The sequence below is a fragment of the Archocentrus centrarchus genome, chromosome 8, assembly GCF_007364275.1.
Source record: "Archocentrus centrarchus isolate MPI-CPG fArcCen1 chromosome 8, fArcCen1, whole genome shotgun sequence".
Lineage (NCBI taxonomy): Eukaryota > Metazoa > Chordata > Actinopteri > Cichliformes > Cichlidae > Archocentrus > Archocentrus centrarchus.
In genome coordinates this window covers 7223265-7246476 of record NC_044353.1, presented here as the reverse complement: position 1 = coordinate 7246476, position 23212 = coordinate 7223265, and the positions used below count along the sequence as shown (strand labels likewise).

At 46.4% G+C, this 23212-nt stretch overlaps 1 protein-coding gene across 1 annotated transcript; it reads left to right on the top strand.

The window, feature by feature from the left end:
* Positions 1 to 245: 245 nt before the first annotated feature.
* Positions 246 to 9355, top strand: LOC115784551 (dual specificity protein phosphatase 3-like). Its single transcript, XM_030735818.1, has 3 exons — positions 246 to 647; positions 5425 to 5657; positions 6646 to 9355. Exons 1-3 carry the CDS (start codon positions 472 to 474, stop codon positions 6852 to 6854), a joined length of 618 nt encoding a protein of 205 aa, XP_030591678.1. The 5' UTR covers positions 246 to 471; the 3' UTR covers positions 6855 to 9355.
* The last annotated feature ends 13857 nt before the right edge of the window (positions 9356 to 23212 follow it).

The following is a 23212-nucleotide window of genomic DNA, read 5'->3' as shown; positions in this document are numbered from 1 at the left end:
TGCAGAAGTGTAGTAATTGCACTTTTTTTAATCCAAGAAAATATATGAAAATTGTATGAATTCTAACACTGTTCCTTAATTACATATTCCATCCTTCAAAAAACTTACTGAGGTATAGAAAACACTGGTATACTCTGCTGCATTTTATTATTAATAATAATCTGTTAACTGTAATTTCCCCATTGTGGGATCAATAAAGTATCATCATCATCATCATCATCATCATCATCATCATCAATGCCACTCTCTTCTTTTCTGGGACTGCTGGGACCATGGTGGTGAGAAGCTCTGGCCCAGGTCCACACAGACGGCCGCTCCGGCCCTGGTTGCGGGTTTGTTTTCACAGCACTGAGCGGCGCGCTGATCAGAGCGGCTGCAGCAGTCGGAGCGGAGCGCACCATCAGCCCGGTAACACGACACCTGTCTGCCACGTTCATTCCTCCTCGGTAGGTCCACTGCTCTGCTTCGGACATGAAGAACAAGCATAACCAGCAGGTGAAGACATCGGCTTCCAACCGATTCGACATGTCCAGCTTCGAGGTGTCTCTCCAGCAACTCAACGATCTGTTGACGGACGAAAGCGGCTTCTACAGCTGGCCAACAAAACACTTCCACGAGGTTTACCCACGGATCTACGTCGGCAATGCGTGAGTCACTGTTGTCGTGTATAAAGCGCTGTTTACACACGATATAATATAACGATATCCTTATTTATAAAAACCTGTTAGTAAAGAGCCTGTCTCATTCTGATGCTGCTGACATATATGCAGAATATACAATGAAGCTTACAGGAAAAATGAAGAATATGAATGAAGTTATAGAAAAACCACATATCACGAGAACAGGTCACCCTGCAGAGGAACCACTATGTAATGAAACACGTAAACACACTACATCTGTTTGCTGTGCACGAGCAAGCTGCAGAAAAATCTAGACACTGAATCCCAGCTTGAGCTTACTCTGAACACTTATAGCTATCAACCAGCAATGTCATATATGGGACATATTTGGATGTTTTAAATGTATAATGGAGAATAAAAATAGCAGTTTTATTCTCTTGTCTGAGTGTGAAATGAAGAGCATGACGGACTTCACAACCTGTTTAATTTTTGAAGAGGTGGAGGAGAGATGGGAAATGGCAGGAATGGAGGAGTTTAAAATGGCTCACGTGCTTAACCTGTTAGTCCCCCTGTGGACTTTAAACATCCACAGAGACCTGCTCTACATTTGCTGATTCCTGCATGGTCAGCGTTGGTGAACCAGTTTGGAAGCTCATGTGTGGGTATACATTATTTAAGCAGTGTGTAGCAGAGGAACCTGTGATGTGTTTTGGTGCCACATTTGGGTCCAGTTGGCATCCAGGCCAACATAGTCAGCTTCCTGCAGCAGCTGACTAACATTAGATGTAAACGTTTTTAAGTTTTATTACTGATGCCTTTAAATGATTACCAAAGCTCTGACATAAAAGGGGGCTCATATAATTTCAAACATCAAGGCTGGTTCACATTTCATTCAGTTAAATGCTTTTTGTATAGTGCCAGTCATCAATCAGTGGGCTTTATAATGTAGAGAGAGAAGGATCCATATGAGTAGCACTTGGCAACAGTGGGGAGGAAGAAAGCAAAGACAGAAATGAAACAGGAAAAAGGATAAAAACACAAAGTTCACTTGTGATGGGGAGCAGCACGCCTAGTCAAGAATGCGCTAAGGAGGCCCAGTACAAGATGCCAAAGATACCCAGCAAACATGGTTGAAACCCTCATCACCCTGATCACAGCAGGACTGCAAAAACTGAATAACTGATGGATGGTTACATTGTTTCCACACAGAATAAAGTGTAGTGAGACCGTCTCCTACAAAATGAGAGATAAAATTAATGCAGCTAATCAAATGCATCTGTCTGTGTGTGTGTGTGTGTGTGTGTGTGTGTGTGTGTGTGTGTGTGTGTGTGTGTGTGTGTGTGTGTGTGTGTGTGTGTGTGTGTGTGTGTTTTAAAACAACAACAACTAACCTGGTTAGTATATGTTTGTGAACAGATGGCCACACAACATCTTCTCCATCTCCACACACTAGTATTACTGGAGCATGATTAAAACACACACACACACTTTTATGCCTCTAACACTGATGTACATCTAAATATTTGTTGCATGGTAAACTTAATGCCTCGGACTATTGCAACTATAACAACTATAGCATCTCTTTATCTCACTCTGTGAGTAACTGAAGAAACACTTTACCCCCCAAAATGTAACCAATTCTAGAAAGTAGGCACAATGTTTATTAGATTACCAAATAATCCTGCGTTTTGTCATATAATACACAAGAATAATTAAAAAGCAGTTTCAGGATTAAAGTGAATTAAAGTTTGAGGCAAACATCATTTGAATTCCTTCACAGCTCCTTTTTTACATGGCTGAATCTCAAATCTAAGCAGCAGCAGCACTTTGGTTTTGTTTTTAGATCAGTGAGTCATGGCAGAACATTTCAGGAGAGACCTCTTTAGTATCTGTGAAGGACAGAGCAGCAACAATGTCTGCTATAGTTCAACAAATGTCCCCACAAATATAGGCTTGGACAGATAAGGGAAGTATATCTGCACATACAGTATCATGCATCCACGCATCCTTCTCTCTCAGCTGCTGTGTTTATGCTTTGATGTATCTGTCCTGATTCCACCGCGTTGGCGTTCAGTATGAGCACCAGTCTGCAATCTCCTCTATTTTTAGCTCCTTACATCTCAGAGGCAGGAGTTGCTAAGTGAGGCAGCCTTTTCAGAAGTTCACAGTGAAATGAAGCACATCTTTCTGTGGCACTGCAGTGCATCTGTATGATGGAAAAAGGAAACTGGAGAAGAAAATGTTGAACCTACGGTCTGTCCTTTACTTTGCAGACCTGAGGTCTCCAGAGGAACCTGTTAAAACTGAAGAAACACTGTCAATGCCAACAATTAATCATACACACACTATATAGCCAAAAGTCAGTCACTTCCATTGCCACAGGTGTATAAACCAAGCACCTATGCATACAGAAGGCTTCCACAAACATTTGTGAAAGAATGGTTTGCTCTCAGGAGCTCAGTGAATTCCAGCGTGGTATCGTGATAGGATGCCACCTGTGCAAGTCCAGTCAGGAAATTTCCACATTACTAAATATTCCACAGTCAGCTGTTAGTGAGATAATAACAGTGGAAGCAATTTGGAATTACAGCAACTCAGCTATAAAGTAGTAGGTCACATAAAATCACAGAGTGGGGTCAACAGATGCTGAGGTGCATAGTGCACAGAGGTCACCAACTTTCTGCAGAGTCAGTCACTACAGACCTCCAAACTTCATGCGTCCTTCAGATCAGCTCAAGAACAGTGTGCAGAGAGCTTCATGGATGGGTTTCTGTGGCTGAGCAGCTGCATCCAAGCCTTACATCACCAAGCACAATACAAAGTGTTGGATGCAGTGATGTAAAGGACGCCGCCACTGGACTCTAGAGCAGTGGAGACATGTTCTCTGGAGTGACGAATCACACTTCTCCATCTAGCAATCTGATGGATGAGTCTGGGCTTGGTGGTTGCCAGGGGAACAGTACCTGTCTGACTGCATTGGGCCAAGACTAAAGTTTGGTGGAGGGGGGGTTTATGGTGTGGGGGTGTTTTTCAGGAGTCGGCTCCTTAGTTCCAGTGAAAGGAACTCTTAATGCTTCAGCATACCAAGACATTTTGGATGATTTCATGCTTCATGAACATTTTGGGGATGGCCCCTTCCTGTTCCAACATGGCTGCACACCAGTGCACAAAGCAGGTCCATGAAAACATGGATGGTGTGGTGTGGAAGAAGTTGACTGGCCTGCACAGAGTCCTGACCTCAACCTGATAGAACACCTTTGGGATGAATCAGAGTAGAGACTGTGAGCCAAGCCTTCTCATCCAACATGTGCAAAAAATGTGCTTCTGGAAGAATGAACCAGAATTCCCATAAACACTCCTAAACCTTGTGGAAAGCCTTCCCAGAAGAGTTGAAGCTGTTAGAGCTGGAAAATATATTATTTTTACTTCTGGCTTTGTTCTCTGACATTTGTGCAAAAAGCACGTGAACCTGTTGACGTCAGCCATGCAACACTTTACTTTTCGGCAGGTGTCTTGTGATGATATAGCATCCATAAGCAGCATTGTTAAGCTAAGGATTAAAGCTGAAGCGGTTACTGTTTGATGTTATTTACAGTAGTAGTTACTTGATTCAGAACAACTTTTTTTAGTGTGAATGATGAATGAGCAGCAGGACATTTTGTGTTGTAAACACAGGTGGAGTTAATGTTGCTCATTTCCATTCCAGTCACTGTAGTACTTAATCAGTGGGGTTCTGTGGTTAAAAGGATCAAGGATTGTGTAGAGCCATGTTTTTAGTTCACTTGACACACTTTCATTAGCTCAGTTTTAACTCTATAGCAGCATTACTTTTGCAAATTATTTAATCTGACACGTCCCTGCACTGCTGGCTCACGTTAAGTGCTCCCTCTTCTCACGTAAACTGTATTGATTAAATGCATTTGTCAGTTCATCAGTCAGCTGCATGTGAGATAACTGTCATCACGTGCGCCAGTGTTTATAGTGAATGCAGTAATGGTGCCATTAAAAGCATATTTATTGACAGCTTAATTAAAGAGTCACTACTTTACATCAGTTTACCTGGCATGAGGGGTTATTTTAGGTGTTTCAGCTAGTTTTACACTCAGTTTCAGTTCACGTAGGAGAGAATAGGAGGCAAATGCAGATAAATGAAAGCAGGGGAGGCAGTGCTTGGCTCACAGTTCAGTAACATCTGGGCAAACAAATCCAACAGTGCATAGAAAGGAAGTAGGTCACAGACTGGCAGCACATAATGAAGCAAGGCAAGTTTCTTCTTTTAGTCATAATTAGCGTCTTATTCCACTTTCATTTCATTTCAGTTTGAATCAGTTTTATTTATATACCACCGGATCACAACAGCAGTAATCTCGAATCACTTTCGATTTTATGGTAAAGAGCTACAATATCGAGAGAAAACCCCAACAATCAGACGATCCCCTAAGAGTGAGCACTTATCAGTGGTGGGGAGGAAGAACTCCCTTTTAACAGGAAGAGGCCTCCAGCAGAACGAGGGTCAGGGAGGGGCAGCCATCTGCTGAGACCGGTTGAGGGCAAAAAGCATAAAGACCATGAACAACAAATAGGACAGAACACAAACTATGAGATGATACAAAATGTAATGACATGCAGTGTATATAATAATGGCCTATTTTATGGCTTGAAGTTTTTTTTTTCAGGGCTCAAGACCAAAGCAGCACAGAGTCAGAGCGGTCAAACAGTTTAGTTTGTTGTCACACTGATTTCAGCACAGCGTGTAAAGCGAGCTTCATAATGCATATTTGCCTTTTTTCTTTTCTTGATGCAGATTTGTGGCGACGAACGTGATGCGCCTGAAGCGCCTCGGCATCACCCACATCCTGAACGCCGCCGAGGGAAACTCCTTCATGCACGTCAACACCAGCGCCGAGTTCTACGCCGGCACGGGCATCATCTACCACGGCATACCGGCCAGCGACACAGACCACTTCGACATCAGCGTTTACTTTGAAGAGGCAGCAGACTTTATCGAGAAGGCTCTGGCATACAAAAATAGAAAAGGTCAGAAGGGAGAGGAATGCAGATGTACCGTATTTTTCGGACTATACGTCGCTCCGGAGTATAGGTCGCACCAGCCAAAAAATGCATAATAAAGAAGAAAAAAACATATATAGGTCGCACTGGACTATAAGTCGCACTTTTTTGGGGGGGGTTGATAGAATCCAAGACCCAGAGCAGAAATTCCATCTTGAACGGCAATTTAAAATAATAATGGATTAAAGAACAGGACGAACACGGTTACGCCTACGTTATGCTAACGTAACACATTCAGCTACATGACGCACAACGAACACGTGTTCGGTATGTTAACGTAACATTAAGTTATTCAGATAACCATAGCATAAAGAACATACTAACAAGTTAACCAAACCATCAATCCATTGAATTCTTCATCCTCGGTGTCACTTCTAAACAATTCCGTACACTCCGTAGACGAAGCGCCGCTTCCTCTTCTGTGTCGCGTTAGTCAGACTCGTCGTCAGCTGCAGTTCCAATTATTCCAGCCTTTCTGAATCCCAACAGGATGGTTTGTCACTGAAGCCCATGTTTTCTTGATCCATCCAATGACTTCCAGGAAAGTTGGGTGGCGCATTCTCCCAGTTGCCGTTTAGCTGTGCTCTCCATCCATCATCCACTGCGCCCACAGGTTACGCAAGACTGCCTTAAAGCTGCAGTTCACGGAGATGTCAAGTGGCTGGAGTATTTTGGTTCATGTGTTATAAATGTCACATATACGTCGCTCCAGAGTATAGGTCGCACCCCCAGCCAAACTATGAAAAAAAGTGCGACTTATACTCCGGAAAATACGGTACATCCTGTTTGTCAGCGTGACATGTGAAGTATTTGAAAAAAAAGGCCATATCGAGCTGGAAGAAGTCATAACTTTACAGCACTGAACTATAGAACCTGTGAAGCATTTAGCAGGTTAATAGGCAGATATTTTGCTTTTTGATCAGACTGTAACACCTGCATGTCTTTTCCCCTGTAGGTAAAGTGTACGTTCATTGCAGGGAAGGCTACAGCCGCTCGCCTACCTTAGTCATCGCCTACCTGATGCTGCGCCAGAACATGGACGTCCACACTGCTCTGGCCATGGTCCGACAGAAAAGAGAGATCGGACCCAACGATGGCTTCCTTCGGCAGCTCTGTTGGCTAAACCAGAGGCTGGCTGCCGAGGGGAAGTTCTGGAACAAATGAGACAGGCGGGAAAGCAGGGAGAGCGTAAGAGAGAGCAACAGTATGCTTGAAGGAGCCACAGATCTGTGAGGGAATGTTGTGGAAGGGAGGAGAGTCAAAAATGAAAGACATTTTCTTTCAGTTGTGAATATTATATTGATCTCGGCTCACCTCACGTTTCAGATCCAGCCTGTATAGTTTAATCTCACTGTTTCAGACAACATTTAAAAAATTATAAAGTGTTAATAAACATTTAAATATGGTGGAAGTGGTGAATATTTAGATAGTGTAGTGTTGTGCGATACTGTCGGCGCCTTTTCTCATCCAGGCTTCATTTGTCTTCCACCCTCGTGGCGTCGGACCCTCAGTCTCAGCCTTGCTATTGAAAACACTGCCAGCTGTCTCAGTGTCAGACACTCCCAGAGGGGACTTCAAGTGGATACTGTGATTCTTATTGCACTAGATAAAAATATCAAACTCTTTTTCAACTTAGATTGTTCAAATACCTATAAATATATTGTGTATGTTTTATGGAAGTGCAAATATTCTGGCCTCACATCTAGTAGCCTGCCTCAAATGTATTTCTCAGTCTCAGTCTTTGCAGTTATTGTGCTTTATTGAGGAATTTTACAGTATTTGGCACTGAAAAATGAAAATTAAGGTACTTTAATATTGTTGGAACTGCTAAACATACGTGGAATCATTTATTACAGAAAATATTATAAAGAGAGTTAGATGAAAAGATTGATTAGTTTATCTGCACATTAATCACAAAGCTACAGTTGCCAGTTAGCTTACCAAATACAAACAGCTACACAGACACACAGTAACTAATATAAAAATCTGAAAATTCACAATTGGACATATTTGTACAGCGTATTTTTGTAAAATTAAACAAACAAGGCATAGCATGTTAAATATTGAGCCTTACAATGTATCTTTGCACAAAGCCAGGGTTTTTTTTCCCCCTTTCATTGCTAAGCTAACTACCTGCTAAAAGTAGCTTTGTACATATTTAGGATACATAGACGAGCTGTATCAGAAAACTTTTAATGTAGAGCTCAACAGTAACCACTCAGATTTTTTTAAGGGCTCAGGTTGAGTTTCAAAAAATCCTTAAAGAGTTTTAAGCCTTGAACCAAGCCAACAAGCTACAAAATCAATCATGAGCATGAAAAGTTTTGATTTGAATCAAGAAAATGAGAGAAAATAAAAACAATGCAAAGGTGCAAGACTGCATACATAATTACTTTAATGGTGAATAAACTACTCATCCCATAACCCACTCCAACCTTCTTAAATGTAACCATTTCCATGATCACGGTGTTGTATAACAGTTTTGAATCTATTTTGTAGTTTGTGCTGTGTGTGCAGTAGAGCATAGCCTAGTTATTGATATGATTCAGTGCTTCATTCCTGACTGCAATCACCACTTTCACAGTTTCTGAAGTTTCCTGCACATGTTCAAGGGTTTAAACATTTCCATGGAAACAGTGGCCTCCACCAATCAGAGACATCCCTGTTTCAGTTTAGGATTGTGGGTAGAGCTTTAGCATGAAATTGTGATTAAAAGTAATTTATGTGAAAACAAGGTTGATATCACAGTGTCATAGCTTGTAGTAAGTCTGCTTTGGAAGGTTACAATATTACAGCTCATAATCAAGATTATGAATGGGAATTTTCCTTTTAAAAATGCATTATTATCACAGCCCTCTACTCTCTGCACTTGTGAGATATTCTGCGGGGTCCTTGGAGCTGTAGCCCACTAATGTAAATTTTGTGTGATATATTTCGTCTGTCAATTTTGTTGTCAGTGCTTTTTAAAGAAGGGGTTGACATGAGAGATGCAGTTCCAGTTTTATTTTATTTTTTTAGCTGTTAAACTCCTTTCACTCCAAGTCATCTTGCAAATGCCTCTGCTGCACTTCTAGTGCGAGTACACAGCTCAATGGGATGAACAGGAAGTTGAGTAGCACTCCTCGATTGGTCTGGGGGTATCAGTGCTCATCTAACTCTCATCATAACCATGAAAACTATTTCCAAAAATGTCCAACTGCTCCTTTAATGTTAGCTCTGGGAGATACTGTGAATTCTTCCACTGAGAAACTCCAACTGTACACTGACTGTAACGTTAACACTGCCAGAAAGTGACAATTGTTTTGCTGGTTACTTCTTAGCCAACACCTTTTGCACATTTGTATGTTTATATGAGTGTTTTTGTCACACTGTGTATAGTTTTAAATTGTACAGCAGCATGTTTTGGAATATGAGCTTAAGCCAAAGTGTCATTTTTAGTCACATAGCTGTGTATCTGTGTATATCTGCTGAGTCATAGTGTACATTATTAAGTGTGCGTTATGTATCACAATGTGCTTTATTGTGTCCGTTACTTGTGAATCATCGTGTGCATTACTGAGTAGGTCATGATGTAACTGCTCGTGTCAGTAGACTGTGATTGAGTCTCACAGCTGATGACGCTGCTCTTATGAAGTGCACTTTATCCAATGACACTGGTGATTGTTGTAGCTCTCTGTTCATACATTCATAAATAAATAAAGACATGGTTGTCTTTCCTAAATATGTAGTTTCTTTAAAAAAAAGAAAAACCTTTTGATCTGAGGCATACTGACATGTTAAGAAAGTGTCGAGCGTGAACAGGTCCACAGTTAATAACTGGGGGGCGTGCAGGTACTGCAGGTTTACACCCAACTTCAGCCTCAGTGATAACATCAGTGCTGAACTGGTGTATTTAGATCCCTGTTCTTTAACAATCACATACAGAATGAATAATGGCAGTGACATACAGTACTTGATAACAAGGGAAAACTGATGGATTTATGTCTTCAAGATATGTCATTTATACTCTGAGTCTGCAAACATTGTCAACCAGTTTGATTCACACAGAAATCATTGTTCCATCCTGCAGATGAATTATAAAGTACTAATAGTATTAACAGACTAATTTAAAAAATAAAACAATACTTGTTTATGCTGTGCAAAAAAAAAAAAAAACACTCAGTATGACACTTAATTCTTCGCCACACATAGCATTTTGCATTTTGGCCAAAAAGTTCAAGTTGGTCTCCTCTGACCAAAGCACCTTGTTCCACGTTTGCTGGGTCCCCAACATGGCTTCTGGCAAACTGCAAACGGGACTTTTTATGGTTTTCTTTTAACAATGGCTTTCTTCTTGCCACTCTTCCATAAAGACCACATTTGTACAGTGCACGACTAATTGTTGTCTTGTGGACAGATTCCCCCACCTGAGCTGTGGATCTCTGCATTTGGTCCAGAGTCACCATGGGCCTCTTGGCTGCATCTCTGATCAGTGCTCTCCTTGTTGTGCTATACTCTTTCCATTTCCAGATAATGGATTGAACAGTGCTCCCTGAGATGTTCAACATTTGGGAAATCTTTTTATAGCCTAAGCCTGCTTTAAACTTCTCCACAACCTTATTCCTGACCTGTCTACTGTGTTCTTTGGACTTCATGATGCTGTTTACTCCCCAATATTTTCTTAACCAACCTCTGAGGCCATCATGGAGCAGCTGTATTTGTACTGAGATTAGATTACACACAGGTGGACTCTTTTTAGTCATTAGCAGTCATCAGGCAACTTCTGAATGCAAAAGTTGCTGCGGGGGGTCAACATGGAGGACACAGGGTTCCACAAGTTGGTGTTGGTGTTATAAACCTCAGCGGGTAAAATGATTAAATGCAATTGAAAGCAGTTCCACAGCAGCCTTGTAAGAAAGGGCACCTGCTCACAATACTTCTTTAGCTGCTTTTCACATGAACTCCAGACAGTGACAGGAGAGTTAAGTTGCAACATTGCCCAAAATTGCCTTTTACATGTAGCAGACACCAGGAGGTGGATTGCTTTAGGTGTGGTCTCGCTACTGGAAATACTGTGATTGGTTTAGGGTGCTGCCTGGATAGTTAAAGCAGTTACCTGTGCTATACATACCAACTACAGGAGAGTAAGCTATTAAAACAATCACATCTATTACAGCTTATTATTAAGAACAAATACAAATAAACCTGAAGAAAAAGTATTTATACTTTTACTTTTATACAGAAAAGTATAAAAGTGCCTTTAGTGCAAAAAAAAGGACATTAAGGTCCTGTCCTATCTTCTTACATTAGAATAAAGGGCCTCCCCCAACCAGAAAGCCTTATCAAAGGTCAGCACCAGGGTAAAGTGACTGCACTCCAAACAAGAGGCTCCACTGATAATGTTTTCTTTTTTCCAATAGAAATGCAGCCTAAATGGAAAACAAATCTGCAACAGCAGCTAGCTAAATAATGACCCACATCTCAGAAGGGCACTATACAATCTTTGCTTTTATCCAAATGGTATAGCTGCATATCAGGTAAATAAAAGATTTCAAGGCAAATACTGAAAGATAATTATGGCTAAGTTAATCAGTGGGTAAGGGGGTGGCTCACCTCGCCACTCAGGGGTGGAGGGAGTCACCCTGCAACATTCAGACCCATCTTTTCGCATGATGTGTTTGTGTTCTCTAAGTTTCTTTTTAAATCTACTCCCCTCCATCTTAAACCACCCCAACACCTCTTTTTCTTTAATTCTTTTATCCTCCTGCTTCCTGTTACGCTGCAGGTCAGTTGCCATTTTCTTATTCATACTTAATTCCACCTTATCACAACTTGCCACATTGAAGGTACCACACACACTGGCCACTGATTCTCCCCCGTGGTCCAATCATGCCATTTTCGCATACATTTTGCCACCATCGCCTGTGTCATGGGTGTTGTTTCAGAATCAGAATCAGAAGGTTTTTACTGCCATATGGGTGAACAGGTTCACAGCATTAGGAAATTGCTGCGGTACTTCGTGCTTACATAAAAGACAAATAAGTATAAAAACTATAAGACAATATACAAGTATACAAATTACAAATAAACAGAGATATTAGAACTATTACTATAACACAATAATACAAAATATACAGTGCAGAGAATAATTAAAAGATAAAAGAATGTAAGCTATAGTCCAGGAATATATACATGAGTGCAAACAAACCGGTGCATAAGCATAGGGTCATCAGCATTTGTGGAGGGTGGTGATAACAGTCTTAGGGTTATTGTTCATGAGTCCAACAGCAGAGGGGAAGAAACTGTTCTTATGGCGGGAGGTTCTGGTCCGAATGGACCGTAGCCTCCTGCCTGAGGGGAGAGGGTCAAAAAGTCTGTGCCCAGGGTGAGAGTGGTCGGCTGTGATCCGACCTGCACGCCCCAGTGTCCTGGAGGTGTACAGGTCCTGGAGAGATGGGAGGTTACAGCCAATCACCTTCTCAGCAGAGTGCACAACGCGCTGTAGTCTTTGTTTGTCCCTAGTGGTGGCTCCAACTTACCACACAGTGATGGAGGAGGTAAGGATGGACTCGATGATGGCAGTATAGAACTCCACCATGGTCCTTGCTGGCAAGTTGAATTTCTTCAACTGCCGCAGGAAGTACATCCTCTGCTGGGCCTTTTTGACGACAGAGGTGATGGTGGGCTCCCACTTGAGGTCCTGGGTGATGGTAGTTCCCAGGAAGCGAAATGAGTCCACTGTGGTGATGGGGGTGCCAGTCAGGATGATGGAGGGTAGAGGGGCTGTGTGCTTCCTAAAGTCCACTATAATCTCCACTGTCTTCTGGGCGTTCAGTACCAGGTTATTGTGGCTGCACCAGGACACCAGACGTTTGACCTCCATCCTGTAGGCCGACTCGTTTCCGTCTGAGATGAGTCCGATGAGAGTCATGTCATCTGCAAACTTAATAAGCTTGACAGACTGGTGGTCAGAGGTGCAGCAGTTGGTGTACAGGGAGAAGAGCAGAGGAGAGAGGACATAGCCCTGAGGAGTGCCGGTGCTGATGGTCCGGGAGTCCGAGACATTCTTCCCCAGCCTCACGTGGTGCTTCCTGTTCGTCAGGAAGTCAATGATCCACCTGCAGATGGGATCAGGCACGTTGATCTGGGACAGCTTGTCTTGGAGAAGATCAGGGAGGATGGTGTTGAAGGCAGAGCTGAAGTCCACAAACAGGATCCTGGCGTAGGTTCCCTGGGAGTCCAGATGCTGTAGGATGAAGTGCAGAGTCAGGTTGATGGCGTCGTCCACAGACCTGTTGGCTCTGTAGGCAAACTGCAGGGGGTCCAGAAGGGGGGCTGTGAGGGACTTGAGGTGGGACAGCACCAGACGCTCAAATGACTTCATGACCACAGAGGTCAGTGCCACAGGTCTGTAGTCATTAAGTCCAGTGATGCTTGGCTTCTTGGGGACAGGAACGATGGTGACATTTTTAAAACAGACAGGCACGTGGAAAGCCTCCAGTGAGGAGTTGAAGATGTTCGTGAACAATGGGGAAAGCTCGTTAGCACAGTGTCTCAGTGTGGCAGGTGAGACACCATCTGGCCCTGGAGCTTTGCGAGCTTTGACACTCCTGAACTGCTTTAGCACCTGGTCTTCCTGAATACAAAGACTGTGGGGGTGGGGGAGGACGGGGGCTTTGGGGTGGAAGTCCTTGATGATGTGGGCTTCTCTGAGGTGTGGGGAGTGGGGGAGGTTGGGGGGTGAATATTTGTGCTGGCTGTATTGTAGTTGGGACTGGTGGAGGTGTGAAGGCTGTTGAACTGACCATCAAAACGACAATAGAACTCGTTCAGTCTATTTGCAGTTTGTAGGTCGTCTGTGGAATGGGGGGTTTTAGGCTTGTAGTTGGTAATCTGCCTAAAACATTTCCAGACAGAGGCCACGTTGTTCTCTGAGATCTGCTGCTGTATATTCTCAGAGTGATGTGATCTAGCAGTGGCCACTTCCTTGCTAAACCTGTACTTGGCCTCTTTGTAGCAGTCTTTGTCCCCACTTTTAAAAGCCTCTCTCTTCTCTATCCACAGCTGCTTTAGTTTGGGAGTAAACCAGGGTTTGTCACTGTTATAACTCACCCTGGTGCGTGATGGCACAATGCTGTCCTCACAGAAGTGGATATACAAGGTTACAGTGTCCGTGTAGTCATCCAGACTGTCACAGGCAGCCCTCATTGAGTCCCAGTCTGTAGTTTCGAAGCATGTGCGGAGCTCCTCCACAGCCTCACTGGTCCACTGCTTTGTTGTCCTCACCACAGGTTTTGAGAGCTTCAGCCTCTGTCTGTACGCAGGGATCAAGTGGATCATGTCGTGGTCAGAGAGGCCGAGTGCAGCGCGGGGCACTGCGTGATAAGTCCCACTTATCATGCTGTAGCAGTGGTCTAATGTCTCCTCTCTGGTCGGACATGTGATATACTGTTTATATTTGGGAAGTTCCTGACTCAGGCTGGCTTTATTAAAGTCCCCAAGTACGATGATAAGAGAGTCCGGGTATGTCCGCTCCATGCACAGAATCTGCTCTGTGAGTGCGCACTGGACCTCGAGTATGAATGAAGCGAACTGTGGACGAGCCTGCCGCGCAGCCGGTGGACGAGCCTGCCGCCGAGCCCGACGCCGAGCCCGAGGCCGAGCCTGCCGCCGAGCCGGAGCCAGAGCCAGAGGAGCCGGCTCCACCGGTGGTGTCCGAGGAGCCAGAAAAGCCCGAGCCGGTGAAGCCCCTTATTGTTCATGATGCGGAGCCTGCCGCCGAGCCGGTGGCCGAGCCCAAGGCCAAGCCCGACGAGCCAGAAAAGCCCGAGCCGGTGAAGCCCCTTATTGTTCATGACGCGGAGCCTGCCGCCGAGCCCGAGGCCGTGCCGGAGCCAGAGGAGCCGGCTCCACCGGTGGTGTCCGAGGAGCCAGAAAAGCCCGAGCCGGTGAAGCCCCTTATTGTTCATGACGCGGAGCCTGCCACCGAGCCGGTGGCCGAGCCCGAGGCCGTGCCGGAGCCAGAGGAGCCGGCTCCACCGGTGGTGTCCGAGGAGCCAGAAAAGCCCGAGCCAGTGAAGCCCCTTATTGTTCATGACGCGGAGCCTGCTGCCGAGCCCGAGGCCGTGCCGGAGACAGAGGAGCCGGATCCACCGGTGGTGTCCGAGGAGCCAGAAAAGCCCGAGCCGGTGAAGCCCCTTATTGTTCATGATGCGGAGCCTGCCGCCGAGCCGGTGGCCGAGCCCAAGGCCAAGCCCAAGGCCAAGCCCGACGAGCCAGAAAAGCCCGAGCCGGTGAAGCCCCTTATTGTTCACGACGCGGAGCCTGCCGCCGAGCCGGTGGCCGAGCCCGAGGCCGTGCCAGAGCCAGAGGAGCCGGCTCCACCGGTGGTGTCCGAGGAGCCAGAAAAGCTCAAGCCGGTGAAGCCCCTTATTGTTCATGACGCGGAGCCTGTCGCCGAGCCGGTGGCCGAGCCCAAGGCCAAGCCCGACGAGCCAGAAAAGCCCGAGCCGGTGAAGCCCCTTATTGTTCATGACGCGGAGCCTGCCGCCGAGCCGGTGGCCGAGCCCGAGGTCGTGCCGGAGCCAGAGGAGCCGGCTCCACCGGTGGTGTCCCAGGAGCCAGAAAAGCCCGAGCCGGTGAAGCCCCTTATTGTTCATGACGCGGAGCCTGCTGCCGAGCCCGAGGCCGTGCCGGAGCCAGAGGAGCCGGCTCCACCGGTGGTGTCCGAGGAGCCAGAAAAGCCCGAGCCAGTGAAGCCCCTTATTGTTCATGACGCGGAGCCTGCTGCCGAGCCCGAGGCCGTGCCGGAGACAGAGGAGCCGGATCCACCGGTGGTGTCCGAGGAGCCAGAAAAGCCCGAGCCGGTGAAGCCCCTTATTGTTCATGACGCGGAGCCTGCCGCCGAGCCGGTGGCCGAGCCCAAGGCCAAGCCCAAGGCCAAGCCCGACGAGCCAGAAAAGCCCGAGCCGGTGAAGCCCCTTATTGTTCACGACGCGGAGCCTGCCGCCGAGCCGGTGGCCGAGCCCGAGGCCGTGCCAGAGCCAGAGGAGCCGGCTCCACCGGTGGTGTCCGAGGAGCCAGAAAAGCTCAAGCCGGTGAAGCCCCTTATTGTTCATGACGCGGAGCCTGCCGCCGAGCCGGTGGCCGAGCCCAAGGCCAAGCCCAAGGCCAAGCCCGACGAGCCAGAAAAGCCCGAGCCGGTGAAGCCCCTTATTGTTCACGACGCGGAGCCTGCCGCCGAGCCGGTGGCCGATCCCGAGCCCGAGGCCGTGCCGGAGCCAGAGGAGCCGGCTCCACCGGTGGTGACCGAGGAGCCAGAAAAGCCTGAGCCGCTGAAGCCCCTTATTGTTCATGACGCGGAGCCTGCCGCCGAGCCGGTGGCCGAGCCCAAGGCCAAGCCCGACGAGCCAGAAAAGCCCGAGCCGGTGAAGCCCCTTATTGTTCATGACGCGGAGCCTGCCGCCGAGCCGGTGGCCGAGCCCGAGGTCGTGCCGGAGCCAGAGGAGCCGGCTCCACCGGTGGTGTCCCAGGAGCCAGAAAAGCCCGAGCCGGTGAAGCCCCTTATTGTTCATGATGCGGAGCCTGCTGCCGAGCCCGAGGCCGTGCCGGAGCCAGAGGAGCCGGCTCCACCGGTGGTGTCCGAGGAGCCAGAAAAGCCCGAGCCGGTGAAGCCCCTTATTGTTCATGACGTGGAGCCTGCCGCCGAGCCGGTGGCCGAGCCCGAGGCCAAGCCCGAGGCCAAGCCCGACGAGCCAGAAAAGCCCGAGCCGGTGAAGCCCCTTATTGTTCATGACGCGGAGCCTGCCGCTGAGCCGGTGGCCGAGCCCGAGGCCAAGCCCGAGGAGCCAGAAAAGCCCGAGCTGGCGAAGCCCCTTATTGTTCATGACGTGGAGTCAAGTCAAGTCAAGTTTATTTATAAAGCACGTTTAAAAACAACAGCAGTTGACCAAAGTGCTGTACATTTAAGATAAATAAAATAACTTAAAACACAATGTAAAAGAGATAGTTAAAACAGGAAGCATAAAATTATAAAAACAAAAACAAAAAGAAAAGAAAACAACATCAGTAATGTATCCAGTACTCATTTTGATTTAAAAGCCAAAGAATAAAAATGGGTTTTCAAACGAGATTTAAAGATGTCAACTGTAGGGGAGGTCCTGATGTGAAGGGGCAGCTTGTTCCATAATTTCGGAGCAACGACTGCAAAAGCCCGATCACCTCTATGTTTTAATCTTGACCTCGGTACAGTTAAGAGCATTTGCTCAGCAGACCTCAGTGATCTGATGGGAGTGTGCAGGCTTATAAGATCAGAGAGGTAGGTAGGTGCTAACCCATGCAACGCCTTAAAAACAAATAATAAAACCCTAAAATCAATTCTAAAACTGACTGGTAACCAGTGTAAGGATGCAAGTATGGGGGATATATGGTCTCGTTTATGAGTGCCGGTTAGTAATCGTGCTGCTGCATTTTGAATCAGTTGCAGACGACGAAGTAGCGACAGAGTGACACCTGAATAGAGACTGTTACAGTAATCGAGTCGAGATGAAATGAAAGCATGGATAGCTTTCTCAAAATCCGTGGAACAGAGAAATGGCTTCACCTTTGCAAGCAGACGAAGATGGAAGAAGCTAGATTGGATGACGGTATTAATGTGCTTGTCAAAACTAAGATTTGTGTCAAGGATCACCCCCAAGTTCCTTGCACAGGGTTTATTATATATCTTTAAGGGGCCAAGGTCATAGAGGTCAGGGGTACCAAACACAATGACCTCGGTTTTCTGCTCATTTAATTTAAGAAAGTTTTGAGCCATCCATGTTTTAACTTCCTCCAGACAGTCCAGTAAGGCCTTCAAAGGACTCACTGAGTTTTTTTTCAGTGGCAGATAGATCTGCGAGTCATCTGCATAACAGTGGAAGGGGATGCAGTGTTTTTTAAAGACTGAACCCAAGGGGAGCATATAAATTGAAAAGAGGGCTGGGCCAAGAATGGACCCCTGGGGCACCCCACATGAGAGCAGGCTTTCAGAGGAAGAAATCTCTCCCAGCCTAACTGTAAAACTTCTGTTCGTTAAATAGGATTTGAACCATTCAAGTGCAGTCCCACTGCCGCCGAGCCAGTGGCCGAGCCCGAGGCCGTGCCGGAGCCAGAGGAGCCGGCTACACCAGTGGTGTCCGAGGAGCCAGAAAAGCCCGAGCCGGTGAAGCCCCTTATTGTTCATGACGCGGAGCCTGCCGCCGAGCCGGTGGCCGAGCCCGAGGCCGTGCCGGAGCCAGAGGAGCCGGCTCCACCGGTGGTGTCCGAGGAGCCAGAAAAGCCCGAGCCGGTGAAGCCCCTTATTGTTCATGATGCGGAGCCTGCCGCCGAGCCGGTGGCCGAGCCCAAGGCCAAGCCCGACGAGCCAGAAAAGCCCGAGCCGGTGAAGCCCCTTATTGTTCAATGTTTTAATTGTGGTTTTGGTTTTTATATGTGTCTTATAAACCTTTTTGCTCTTACTTGTGTACAGCACTTGATTTTAAAGTGCTTTATAAATAAAGTTGAGTTGAGTATATTGACTTTTTTTGTGCCAGGGTCTCCGTGAGCCGGAGGAGCCAGCCGGAGGAGCCAGCCGGAGGAGCCGTCTCCACCGGTGGTGCCCGAGGAGCCAGAGGAGCCGGTGAAGCCCCTTATTGTTTATTGTTTTAATTGTGGTTTTGGTTTTTATATGTGTGTTTTAAACCTGTTTGCTCTTACTTGTATACAGCCCAAGTTGGTAGATGGCGGCGGCCGCTGCACTACTGCTGCCCCCACCAGGAGGCGCAACACCAGGCGGAGCCCCGCTGGCCCTGCAAGGAGGCGACCAGAGCGCAACCCCACTGGCTCCCCCTATCAGCATCATGCGGATTTCCGCCCCTGCCCCTGCCCCCGCCCCCAGGACGCCTCGCTCAACCGGCTGTTCCCCCTCCGGTGAAGCCCCTTATTGTTTATTGTTTTAATTGTGGTTTTGGTTTTTATATGTGTCTTATAAACCTTTTTGCTCTTACTTGTGTACAGCACTTGATTTTAAAGTGCTTTATAAATAAAGTTGAGTTGAGTATATTGGCTCTTTTTGTGCCAGGGTCTCCGTGAGCTGGAGGAGCCGTCTCCACCAGTGGTGCCCGAGGAGCCAAAGGAGCCGGTGAAGCCCCTTATTGTTTATTGTTTTAATTGTGGTTTTGGTTTTTATATGTGTCTTATAAACCTTTTTGCTCTTACTTGTGTACAGCACTTGATTTTAAAGTGCTTTATAAATAAAGTTGAGTTGAGTATATTGGCTCTTTTTGTGCCAGGGTCTCCGTGAGCTGGAGGAGCCGTCTCCACCAGTGGTGCCCGAGGAGCCAAAGGAGCCAGTGAAGCCCCTTATTGTTTATTGTTTTAATTGTGGTTTTGGTTTTTATGTGTCTTATAAACCTTTTTGCTCTTACTTGTGTACAGCACTTGATTATAAAGTGCTTTATAAATAAAGTTGAGTTGAGTATATTGGCTCTTTTTGTGCCAGGGTCTCCGTGAGCTGGAGGAGCCGTCTCCACCAGTGGTGCCCGAGGAGCCAGAGGAGCCAGTGAAGCCCCTTATTGTTTATTGTTTTAATTGTGGTTTTGGTTTTTATGTGTCTTATAAACCTTTTTGCTCTTACTTGTGTACAGCACTTGATTTTAAAGTGCTTTATAAATAAAGTTGAGTTGAGTATATTGGCTCTTTTTGTGCCAGGGTCTCCGTGAGCCGGAGGAGCCGTCTCCACCGGTGGTGCATGAGGAGCCGGTGAAGCCCCTTATTGTTCATTGTTTTAATTGCGGTTTTGGTTTTTATATGTGTCTTTAAACCTTTTTGCTCTTACTTGTGTACAGCCCAAGTTGGTAGATGGCGGCGGCCGCTGCTGCCCCCGACAGGAGGCGTCCAGCAGCCACAGCACCCCCCCCCCCCCCCCCCCCCCCCCCCCACACACACACACACACACACACACACACCGGCTCCCCCCAGCAGTGGGCAGCGGTTTTCTGCCCCGGCCTACACCCCCAGGATGCCCCGCTCAACCTGCTGTCCCCACTCCTGGGGGTGTAGCCAGAGCTGCACGCCCCTGCCGCTAATCGACTTTTAATTTAACAATTTCAGGTTGTCCATTTTTTTCGTGTTCTAAAATAAATTTCTTATTTCATATATATGTAGTTCTCTTTTTGTAGTGTTAAATTGCATCATCTATTATAACTAGAAAAGGGCATTTCCTATAGAAAATGCACTGTGAATGCTTGGAGCTGAAATGCCAGGAAATGCTTCAAAGAGCTTAATTCTTTGTTCATTCTTCTACACGGTCCAACAAATATCCACACCTTGGAAAAAAAAAGCTGAGCTTGTGTACGGAAAACGTGACAACATCCATGACCCGGGGGTGTGTAATGGTTCTGTAAGGCCAAATGAAACTTGCAATTCACATGAGTCAGGTGAGTGGATTCAGGTCAACGCAGGTAGTATTCACATTTTGAGAGCAAGGCAGGTGGAGTAAAGGTCGCCACACATTCACTTGAGAGCTCCATCGACTGACAAAATTTCAAACCTACTGAGAAAGCCAAGTTTCAAAGATGTGGATTAAGTTAAACCCAAGGAATCAAAGAGGGGCTGCGTATGATTCGACTCCAAATAGTGAAGGATCACTGAGAGCTACTGTGCATGCTGCATTTTAGTACTTAAGGAAAGATTTTGGCAGACAGCAGAGCCTTCCTTTAATTCCATTCCAGTGTCTTAAGGGAGGGAATATAAAGCTCAAATGCTAACTTTTTTGCAGGAGAGAGGTTTCTTTCATATAGCCATTACAATCATTAGCAAATGAGTGCCATTAATTTCCATTGGAGTCTGATTTAACTGAATGTGACTTGTTTCTGGCCTTACTAGATAAAAAAAGAAAAATTTAAAAGTCCAGGACGTTTACTCCATTACTGTAAGTTTCAAAGTTGATTTGCATCTTTTTGAGAAAAGCTCACATTACAGTAACAATGTGTATAAAAATGCTTACACAAAGGCATAAATGTGTGAGGTGCGAAGAATTACATTGGTGAAGCTGTTTTAAAGTTCTTCTTTGGCTGCTTTTCCACTCCTTTTCAGTCCTTGTACCATTTTCAGAGGAATATTTTTGCTTGTTGTTACCTGCAGTGAAATATATTTTTAGTGCAATGTTTATAGTCTATAGAGGCTGCAGAGCTCTTCTGCTTGGACACAAAAGTAGATTCATACAAGCTCAACCCTGAAATTTTGAAGATGGGACCCTGCAGTGAAGCAGCGCTAGTTATTATTTACTGTGTCCTGTAGAGGGGGCTATGGGACTGCTGGACTTTTACCAGCAGGTTCATCAAGGCAGCAGCGTCTCAGTGCTATATGTACAATGTTAAAAGACACATTTACTGCTAGACTTTCAATAACAGTGTCCACAGCAAGCAGGAAAAGGTTCTGTGTATAAGAGTTTTAATACCTTCAAAGGCCTTTTTAGATGATTAGATCTTAGATTACTAGAATATTTCATTTCAAGTTTGAGTAAATTATTATTCAGTGAGGACCCAAAATGCAGGACGTTAAGCCCAAGTGCAAAACAGAAAGTGACACACTAAGGGCAATCAAGGGAAGAGGAAACAGGTGGAGAACGAGGAACAGATGAAACTAATTAGGATAACAAGACAGGAGCAGTAACAAGACACAGCAGACAAACAGGTACCAAAATAAAACAGGAAGACACAACCTAAACATACACACACAAGAACTTGACATAGAAGAACGTGGAAAAAAATGAACATGCAGGCAGTTCCTGGAGGATGAAGGAATTGATATGATTGACTGACACCCCCCCCGCTCACCTGACCGAAAGCCAACAGATCACCTCCAGATCTGACACCACCACCTCAGACTATCCAGGAGCTCAGTGATGCCCTGGTCCAGATGTGGGAGGAGATCCCCCAGGACACCATCCATCATCTGGTCAGGAGCCCCAACGCTGTCAGGCATGCATACAAACATGTGGGGGACACACAAGCTACTGAGTACCATTCTGAGTTGCTGCAATTAAATTTCTGAAAAATGAACCAGCCTGCTGCATCATTTTTTTCACTTTGATTTTCAGGGTATCTTTGAATTCAGCCTCTGTAGGTTGATCATTTTCATTTCCATCAAACGATGTGGCATCCTTTCAATCCTAACACATTACCCAGTCCATATCCAGATATCCAGCAGGAGTTTTTCCCATTGAGATCTGATGTGTCCCAACAGCCAGTTTCGATAGCCGGGGATCGGTCCGCCAGGGCCTCCGCCCTCGGCCACCGCCCGACACACATTGCACCCTGATCGACAGGCGATCGACAGGCGGATCGGGGCTGCTTCTGCAGTGATGCGGACGCTGCACCGGTCCGTCGTGGTGAAGAGGGAGCTTAGCGTAAAAGCGAAGCTCTCGATTTACCGGTCGATCTACGTTCCTACCCTCACCTATGGTCACGAGCTTTGGGTAGTGACCGAAAGAATAAGATCGCGAATACAAGCGGCAGAAATGAGTTTCCTTCGAAGGGTGGCTGGCCTCTCCCTTAGAGATAAGGTGAGGAGTGCGGCCATCCGGGAGGGGCTCAGAGTAGAGCCGCTGCTCCTCCACATCGAAAGGAGCCAGTTGAGGTGGCTCGGGCATCTGATTAGGATGCCTCCTGGCCGCCTCCTGGGTGAGGTGTTCCGGGCATGTCCCACCGGGAAGAGGCCCCGTGGTAGACCCAGGACACGCTGGAGAGATTATGTATCTCGGCTGGCCTGGGAACGCCTTGGGGTCCCTCCGGATGAGCTGGAGGAGGTGGCTGGGGAGAGGGAAGCTTGGGCTTCTCTGCTTAGGCTTCTGCCCCCGCGACCCGGCCCCGGATAAGCGGAAGAAAATGGATGGATGGATGGATGGATGGAGATCTGATGTGTTTTTCAAAGTGTTCCTTTAATTTTTTTGGAGCAGTATGACACCAAACAGCTTGCTGAGCATGTTTTTACTGTGATTGACTGGCTAGCCGGCTCACCTGACCTGAACCCTGCAGAGAATCTGTGAGACGTTATCAAGAGGAAGATGAAAACACCTGACCCAAAAATAAAGAAAAGCTGGAGGCTGTTAGCAAACCTCAGCTTCAGCAACACTCAGCAGTGCTGCAAGCTGATCGTCCTCATGTCACGCTGCAATGATGCGGTAATTCATGGAAAGGTAGCCCCAACCCAGAGTGCGTAAATGAACATTCGTCTGAGAGGCTGGACATTTGTTTATTGCAAATCTTTTTTGATTGATCTGAGGAAATATTCTAATAATCTGATCCTGGAATTCATGAACTATGAGCCATAATCATCAAAATAAAAAAAAAGCTTTGAAACATATGAAAGCTTACCCTTCTGAATGAGTTTATTTTTAAACCCAAGAAGCTTACTCGACGTAACAGATTCAGGGATCCAGTGAGAACAGTGATCTCAGCTCTTGGCTCAGGGGAAGGGTTTCAGCACCTCACACAGAACTTTGATGATGCCATCAGGTGCAGATC

Coding starts and splice junctions, on each gene's coding strand:
- LOC115784551 (XM_030735818.1), top strand. CDS start 472: ATGAAGAACAAGCATAACCAGCAGGTGAAGACATCGGCTTCCAACCGA. Junction 648..5,424: donor CGGATCTACGTCGGCAATGC/GTGAGTCACTGT, acceptor TTCTTGATGCAG/ATTTGTGGCGACGAACGTGA. Junction 5,658..6,645: donor GGCATACAAAAATAGAAAAG/GTCAGAAGGGAG, acceptor TTTCCCCTGTAG/GTAAAGTGTACGTTCATTGC.